Consider the following 8829-nt stretch of genomic DNA (forward strand, 5'->3'; position numbering starts at 1 on the left):
GGTGGACTTAACTTCTTGGGTTTTATTACTTTGAATAACACTTTCAAGATCAATTGGATAAAACACATTTATCAAAACCCCACTTCAATCTGGAATGTTATTCCTCTCCATAGATTACCAAAGATAGGTGGTATTGACTTTCTCTTGTTTGCAATTATGACATTGATCTCTGCTAATATGTCCGCTTTGCACCGCCAGGCATTTCTTTCTTGGTCACTGATCTAAAAACATAATTCCCCCCCTTATAATTATTCGATTTGGAATAACAAAGACATTCTTTATAAGCATGAATCTTTCTTTATGGAGTATTGGTTTCAAAACAAAATCATCTGGTTCGTTCAGTTGTTGAATGATGAAAGACTTTCATTCACATATGATGAGATTCTTAGGAAATATCGCAAAATATCATATATATTGTTGGAAATTCCGTGGAAGAAAGACATGCTTTCCTGCCTTTTATAACGAATTGAGTACATTCATTCTATTAAGTATTCTAACAAACGAAAGGCTTTGAAAACAATGGAGATTTGCAACAATTTGTTCCTATAAACTTTTATTTTCTTTTTTTTCCTTCCGTCATAGTTATTTCTCTGTATTTTTAGACAATCTTGACTGACTGTTCTAATTGTTCTTGTATTAGCACTGGTTACAACAATTGCTCCTTATTTACTCATTCATTTTGTATCATCTACGTTTTAAAATAAAGAAGGAGGAGGGGGGGGGGGGGAAATCAAAACCTAGATGTCGAGAACTCGTGTGGGCGGAGTCAAACGTTGAGGTTGAGCCACGCCTCGAACTGAGCTCCGCAGCCGCGGCTGACTCAGCCATGCAGGCAGGACTGGAAAGTGGGAGGGTCGCAAACGTGGTCTGGGTTTTTGTGTTAACGGCCGCTGACGGTTCGAACAGAGCGGAGCCGACGCAAGGAAGGAAGGAGGGACCTACGGAGCTCATGTAGCCGCGTAGAGGCACACTCCGCTCGGACACAGAGGAGCCCTGCTCAGCGGGGGGCTGGAAAATGGGAGCAGTGAAGTGAAGTGGAAAAACGGTCAGAAAGAAGCGAGGACACTCTGGATGAAAGGCGAGTAAAAAACGAGAGCCAACCGAACAAAATGAAGTTTTTCCCACTACTTTCTTATTTGGTAAAAGTCGCTAAAAGTTTCTGTTCTAGAAGTTCGGTAAAAAAAAAAAAAAAAAAAAAACATTTAAAAAAAAAAAAAAAAACGCTCGGGGCTCAGCGGTCAGCTCAGGTTTCATTTGGCCTCTGTGTTTTAAGAAACCGCCCACGGTGTTGCCACCGCACAACCGACGCCACAAATGACCCCCGAAGCTCGGACAACTTTGTCGGGCATCGTGAGCGACTGTGACGTCCGCGTCGGACTTCCACGCATTCGTAATCCGTTCCTCGAAGGTGATTCTCCATCGAGCAAGTTGCACGTTTGATGTGCTCCAGGAATGCGATCTGGAAGCGCTTGCAAAAGGGCCACTTCCCTGAAAGTGCCTGTTTCCCAAGAATCCAGCATTCTCACAGGCAAGCTTCACTTTAACAGTTGCCGTCAAACTCAAGTGCAAGGAAACTTTAAGTGGGTGTTATAAGTGGTTGATTTGCACTTTTTAAACACACAGTACACGAGAAAGGACAATCTACAATATACATATGTTGTGAATTGGCGTTGTATCAATCAAATGTACTTGACTTTTTTGTGTGTGTGAATTCCAGTGCTTAATGTGAGTCACAGTACAGTTTGACCGTGCTACAGATGAATTCTATTTCAATTTACTACGGGAACGATCGTTAAAATCAGAATCAATGGCTGTCAGACGTGTCTCTTCGCTGACTCTTTCATCGTTTTCCCTTTTCGTCTCCTTTGCTGCCCGATTGTTAAAAAACGCGAAAGCTCCATCGGTTTCATTGAAAGCCTCGAGGGCCCGTTTCGAGTCACGCATTACTTGGGGCTCAACGGGATTGAGCCTGGCATTCATCGTCTAATTGAGCACTTTTCAGCCCGAAGATCAGAGTGATGCGATGCGATGTGAGTGCGGGACTAGTGTAATGAGCAAAAGCCCAGCTGAGTTTGGAGGTGAAAGACTAGCGCTGCATTATCACTGGCTGACCTTACATCATTTCTTCGGTATACCTGTGCCTCACTTTTAGAGCAATAAAAACTTGTTCGACTGGAGGGATTTTATCGAATGGATTTGCACTGACAACAACTCCGTCATCACATTGGCGGAGACTTTTAAATGGGATTCTTGTCGTTTGCAGCGGACGCGAACGCCGAAACGAGCCAAATGTTGACGTTCCTCCGGAGGAAGTTGTCTTTTCACTTTCCGTTCGGCTTGGAAAGTGAGAGTGTGCCGGGGCATTCTTTCGCAGGCTTGTGCTGACTGTTCACCCGGGTGGGTGGGGGGTGGGGGGGGGGGGGGGGGGGTCAGTGTCCTCGCCGTTTTCTGTTGTCAGACAGCATGCGAGTCAAAAGGCCGTTTGGTGCATGGAGGAGATTTACTGGCGGGAGGGGAGGGGGGGGGGGGGCGTGGCGGACACCTGGTAGGGGACGTTCAGTCCTTCGTCGTAACAGAGCAAAGGTTGGAGAAAGTGTGAACGCGGCTTGCAAATCACTGAGGTGATCAGGCGCCTCGGTGGCTTTTTGCACTTTTTTGTTTCACCGGCACTTTGTTGTTGAGTCAGCATATGGCCGCTCTGCTTTTATAAGGAGGTGAGACCCCGCCCAAGCTCTTCCTTTGCCATCGCAAAGCCAATTGGGCTTCTATCGATGAAGGCACGTGCGTTTGGTGCGGATAAAAATGTGCACGGTCCCATATTGTGTACAGTGGTGCTCTTTCTACAGAATGATGTCTCTTTTTTTTTTTTTTTGCCATATAATTACGTTCAGCTTTCAGACGGGATTGACTGCAGAGCGCCACCGGACAGCCATTGTGGTTTAACGTCTTTACGGTCACAAGTGCGGTTTGCTTGTAAAACTTTTCCCAGCAACAGACGTGCCCGTGAAAAGTCCAAAAGCTGACCGTTCCTATTTCAGCTTTACAGTGAGCGTAGTGATGACAAGAGATGATTTGTGGCACGCAAGCAGCCAGTAGTGTTTGGATCTCAGGGTTCAAAAGGAAAACTGCACAGAGGTACGAGGAGTGGACTTTGAGCAAGAATGATTGTTGACCCACTGGTAGTGCTCCATAAAACATCGCCGGTTAATAACGTGAACAGTTGTCCAGGAATCTGAGTACATTATTTATTGCATTGCCTGTCAAGTGAAGCAACAACATGCATTTCTTATGCCAGACAACCAACAAGGCCTTGGTTGAAAATTTGAGCAGGTGTTTACAGAAATAACTACACTTCTGTGCTCTCATTGTCTTCATGTGTTTATCGTTTTTAATTGTGATTTTTTTTTGTTGTGTGCCTCTTAAATATTGTGAATTACTTGTTCGAATGTTTGTTGTAGAATGTAGGCCCACGAGTTGAAACACAGCGTTCTGATAAATATTGCATTTGTGGAATATGAGTTAATCCACCCGTTTTTAGCCATCCCCGGGGGCGGCCATTTTGTCACTTCTGTCGGCTGAAAATGACGTCACAACTGCTCAGGGCTCAGGTAACGACCAATCGCGGCTCAGCTTCAGAAAATAGGTCAGCCGTGATTGGTTGTTCCCTGAGCAGTTGTGATGTCATTTTCAGTCGACAGAAGTGACAAAATGGCCGCCCCCGGCGATGGCTAAAATCGGATGGATTAACTCTTATTTCACAAACGCAATATTGATCAGAACGCCTTGTTTCGACTAGTGAGCTTGCATAGAACATATTCTTTTGACTTCCCCTTTTAATGTTTTTTTACATCATGGCCATCCAGGGAAGACAGATGAAAAATAGCAAATTCATTTCATTTTTTTTTTTTTTTTTAATCATTTCATGTGTTATGTGAAATCTTTCAAATAAACTCATTTGAAAAAAATCTAAACTTTAGCTTGTGACTTGCTGATCCATTGCCAGAAAAAACAATTTACGATGCATTCGAAGCCATCAAGATGTGGCTGTCGTTTGTCAAACAAGAGAAGTGGCTTTTATCGTTGGCCTGCTGTGTCATGGCAGGACGGCCCAACCGTGACACTTCATCATTTCCCCTCGCCACCTCACTTGTCACATTCGTGACCGCTGTGGTGTCGGCCGGGGCTGTCTCTTCTGTCTCCGTCTCCCTTCACAACCATGCACACTGTGTGACCGTCAAGTCAACGCCACAAAGTAAAGCTACGAGGGCGTCTTCATTGAAAATAAGTTCTGGAGGGAGAGAACACCATGTGCTTGATAAGAATTGGCCTGGAACAGGAAGGCTCGGTAAAATTACCCAAAAGCTTTTGACCGCCGATGTCAATTGATAAGCGTTTTGTGCTGTTTGTGATTGAGAAACATCAAAGGTCAATTTTGTTATGTTTGACCGAGTCCCTGTTTGCTTTTTGGAGGGTAACACAATGTGAACGTGGAGGTTTGCATTTAAACCAAGGTAGTCTTGATGACAATTTTGATTATGTGGCTTAGGTTTGTTCACTTTGGTTGTCGCAAACGTGCGTCTGTTTAATCAAATATCAAGTGAAACACTTGCCATTTTTTTTCCCTGTGGAACTTCTGAGGTTGCAACAATCAGCTGATTGTCTTCTTGGGGCTCGTTCTTGTGCTTTGTGAAACTATTGCCGACATACTGTTCAGTTACATTTGCATTTGTGAGCTTTGCTACCTGTGTTACCGCTGTCCGACTTTGGCGGTAAATCATCTTCGTTTCCAGTGAGGGTTGGACTCCACCAAGGCTGCCCTCACAGATTCTGTTAATCATTTTTATCAACAGAATTTCTAGGCACAGCCAAGGCGTTGAAGGGGTCTGGGTTTTATTTTTATCCGCGGTATTACGTCTCTGCTTTTTGCAGATGATGTGGTTCTGTTGTCTTCATCAAGCCGTGATCTTCGACTCTCACTATAGCGCTTTGTGTGAAGCGGTTTGGATGGGAATCGGTACCTCCAAATGTGAGACCATGGTATCCGGAAAAGGGTGGAGTGCTCTCTACGGCTCGGGAATGAGATCCTACCCCAAGTGGAGGTTAAGGTGAGAAGCTTGGTGTAGAGCCGCTGACGCATGGAGAGAAGCCAGGTGAGGTGGCTCGGGCATCTGGTTAGGAAGCCTCCTGGACGCTTCCCTCTGGAGGAGGAGGAGGAGGAGGAGGCCCCCCGTGGACGACCCTGGACACACTTGAGAGACGGTACCCTGGCTGGCCTGGGAAAGCTTCAGGAAGATCTGGATGAAGTGGCTGGGGAGCGGGAAATCTGGGCAGAAAATGGATGGACATTTGCATTTAATCTTCAAGAACTGATTTTGAAAAAATAATAATAAATTCACACCTTTTTTATTGAACTTTTATGTGCATTGCAGTTGAATTGGATCCATATTTAAGTGTATTATTATTATTTTTTTTTGGAAAAAGGTTCAATTTGGCTTTGTAAGTTCCACTGTCAGACGCGAGGGCGTTGTTGTAAATAATGTGCTGTGTTTGCAGAACATAATGGCGCTCTTCCTGTGGCTCGACCTGCTGCTACTGCTGCTGGCGGGCGTCCGGTGCACCTCGGTCAAAAACTGCCACCCGGGCTGCCGCTGCGAGGTGGAAAATTACGGCCTGTTCGACAGCTTCAGCCTGACCACAGCGGACTGTCGAGGGTTGGGCCCCGGCGCCGCCATGCCCGTGCCCATACCGCTGGACACGGCCTACCTGGACCTGTCCTCCAACGCCATGGGCCCCCTCACCGACACCATGCTGGCTGGGCCGGGCTACACCACCCTGGTTAGCTTGGACCTTAGCAGCAACCACATTACAATGGTGAGCACATCGAAAATCAAAACTATTCATTGTATCACAAATGGTTGCAACAATGTGATTGATTTGTATGGTTTATTTACGTTTGTTTTAAAGACACTCAGTCATGTTTATGACCTCCACATGGTTGTTTGTGTGTTGTGTTTTGCTGTTTAAAAAAAAAAAAGGTATTAAAGAAGTAAACCCAAACCTATTTTTTTCCAAAATATCTTCTATGCAGGCCCACTAGTTGAAATACGGCATTCTGATGAATATTGTGTTTGTGAAATATAAGTTAAGCAGCAAAATCCACCCGTTTTAAGCCATCTCAGGGGGCGGCCATTTTGTCACTTCTGTTGACTGAAAATGACATCGCAGTTGCTCAGAGCTCAGAAAACGACCAATCACGGCTAACCTGCTTCAGAAACGGAGCTGTGATTGGTCGTTACCTGATCCTTGAGTAGTTGTGATGTCATTTTCAGTCTACAGAAGTGACAAAATGGCCGCCCGCAGAGATGGCTAAAAACGGGTGGATTAACTCAATATTAATCACAATGCTGCGTTTTGACAAGTGAAGGCACACAGAACAGACATTATTGTAAAGACAATTTTTGGGTTGACTTCCCCTTTTGAGTCAAACGTCCGTGTCAACCACGGACGCAGTCTTTGACCGTCTTTTGTTTTTGTTGCTGAAGAGTGTGTTGTTTTCCAGGTAAGCCCCAATGCTTTGTCCAAGCTGTGTTACCTGGAGACTCTGGACCTGAGCCACAACGACTTGGAGGGCCTCCCGCCGGGCTGCTTCTTTGGCCTCCCTCTGGCCGAAGTGGACCTCAGCCACAACAGCTTCCGGGACTTCGACCTGGACGCGTTTGTGGCTAAAGTCAACGGCAAACCCGTCAGCGTGGACCTGTCACACAACAAGCTTGTGTCTATTTCCACTACGCCGCACGGGAAACTTGTACACATTCAAAGCTTGAATCTAACGGCAAACCGTCTTTCGAGCATACCGAGGCTGGCGGGTCTTGAGATACTGAGGTACCTCAACCTGGACAGCAACCCCATCGGCGCCATTAAAGAGGGAGACTTTGCCCACCTGACAGATCTGGTTTTCCTGTCCCTCAGCAGCCTTCCTCAGCTTCAGAAAATTGAGGCGCGCAGCTTTAAGGGCCTCCGCAGCCTCCAGGCGTTGGATCTCTCCGACAATCCGAAGCTGAAGTCGCTCAGTCCGTCCGTTTTCACCGGACTGGACTCGCTGCAGGAGCTGAATTTATCCGGCTCCGGAGTGACGTCCTTACCAAACAACATGCTCTCGCAGCTCCCCGCTATAAAGAGCATTACGCTAGGGCAGAACATCCGCTGCTTGAGGACCCAGAAACAAGGGCAGTTTCACAGGCAGCTGGGTCAGACCCAACACTATGAGGTGCTCAACTGCGTTGGCGTTGTGTTGTGATCTTGCCAACACGGCCCTCTTTCCCAAGCTTTAAGAGGTTTGGTTTTTTTTTTTTTTCTTTTGTTGCCTTTATAGACACAAATGGATGGACACAAAATGGTTTAAGATGGTACAAAACGTAATGTCATATTCTTCTTCATCTGAATACACACAATAGCTAGCTTTTTTTGCACTTATTCTCGTCACAAATAAAGTCATCCAAATGTTGTTCGTAGAACTACTGATTACCTCAATGGTACGCACCTTTTACCACCACTGACCATGTTACCACTACATTAAGGCATCGTTTTAGCCAATTTGGAGGGTCTTTAGTGACTTCGCTGCCTTTTTCAGTTAGGTACTTTTTGCCCTAAGTTTAAGGCTGTACAAATACATTAGCTTGATTAAATGTTTAAGTGGAAATCAACCCAAACATATTTTTTCCCAAGAATATGTTCTATGCAGGCCCAGTAGTTGAAACAAGGCAATATGATTAATATGAAATGTGAGCAGCAAAATCCACCTGTTTTTTAGCCATCTCAGGCGGCCATTTTGTCACCTTCGGTCGACTGAAAATGACATCACAGATCCTCGGGGCTCAGATAACGACCAATCACAGCTCACCTGTTTTCTGAAAGTGAGCCACGATTGGTTGTTACCTGAGCCCTGAGCAATTGTGATGTCATTTTATCAGTGGGCATAAGTGACAAAATGGCCGCCCCCAGAGATAGCTAAAAATAGGGTGATTTTAACACAATATTAATCAGAATGCTGTTTTTCAACTAGTGGGCCTGCGTACAAATTCTTAAAAAAGTATGTTTGGGTTGGCTTCCGTTTTAAGCTATGAAAAATCTTGCTCCACACCCCACTAGTTTTCAGAGCGAGGCAGCGTGCTTCCGCAGTTTATTACTATGCTAAGATATGCTAAGCTAAGATGTCGCACAGCTTCACAAAAGTCTAATTAATACTGCAACTTAAATCAGGAGTTAATGAAGTTGATCCACAAGTTGATCTATATGACCACGGTTTGCTTGGATATGAACATTTGCAAACCGATTTAATTGAGTTTGAGGAGCTTGTTCAATACAAAACGACTATTTTCATAACTTGAATGGACTTCCAAAAAGCCAGCTGGTCAACGCGTCCATATGTGCTCTTCATTGTGTAAGTCAGTCACATACCCTTCCACGTGGTGGCTACTTCCTTCTCGGGCGCGTTAGAGACAAACAAACAAACAAACAAACAGGGACCACATTGACCAGCAGTTCACTTTTGATTGTCCTCATTTGAGTAACGCATGACGGAGGAAGTATGACGAATGAATCTTTTCCTGTGGACCGAATAAATGGGCGGGCTCATGACCGCATGTTTGAAGGTCTTCAAAACAGAATGAGGTTCTGACCTCAAAATTGTCATTCTCCTTGCTGTGTAACACAACCAGATAATGTACCGCGATTCTCTGTGGAAAGATTTATATTTGTATCGACATCACAATGCTGTGTGTATTTTTGCAAATATATACAAACGTGTAATAAATTGAGACTTTTCCCCTA

At 45.1% G+C, this 8829-nt stretch overlaps 1 protein-coding gene across 3 annotated transcripts; it reads left to right on the top strand.

Annotated features, from left to right (window-relative positions):
* Positions 1-855: 855 nt before the first annotated feature.
* Positions 856-8829, top strand: tsku (tsukushi small leucine rich proteoglycan homolog (Xenopus laevis)). 3 transcript variants are annotated; one of them, XM_086036251.1, is made up of 4 exons: positions 1315-1371; positions 5051-5056; positions 5521-5871; positions 6560-8829. In XM_086036251.1, the coding sequence occupies exons 1-4, from the start codon at positions 1315-1317 to the stop codon at positions 7295-7297; spliced, it is 1152 nt and encodes a 383-aa protein (XP_085892377.1). In that variant the 3' UTR covers positions 7298-8829. The 3 variants fall into 3 exon arrangements, with proteins under 3 accessions (XP_085892374.1, XP_085892377.1, XP_085892376.1); XM_086036248.1 differs by lacking the exons at positions 1315-1371; positions 5051-5056 and adding an exon at positions 856-1078 and having other exon boundaries at positions 5554-5871; XM_086036250.1 differs by lacking the exons at positions 1315-1371; positions 5051-5056 and adding an exon at positions 2546-2714 and having other exon boundaries at positions 5554-5871.

This window comes from Filicampus tigris, chromosome 7, assembly GCF_054856515.1.
Source record: "Filicampus tigris isolate MCC_2025a chromosome 7, RoL_Ftig_1.0, whole genome shotgun sequence".
Taxonomy (NCBI): Eukaryota; Metazoa; Chordata; class Actinopteri; order Syngnathiformes; family Syngnathidae; genus Filicampus; species Filicampus tigris.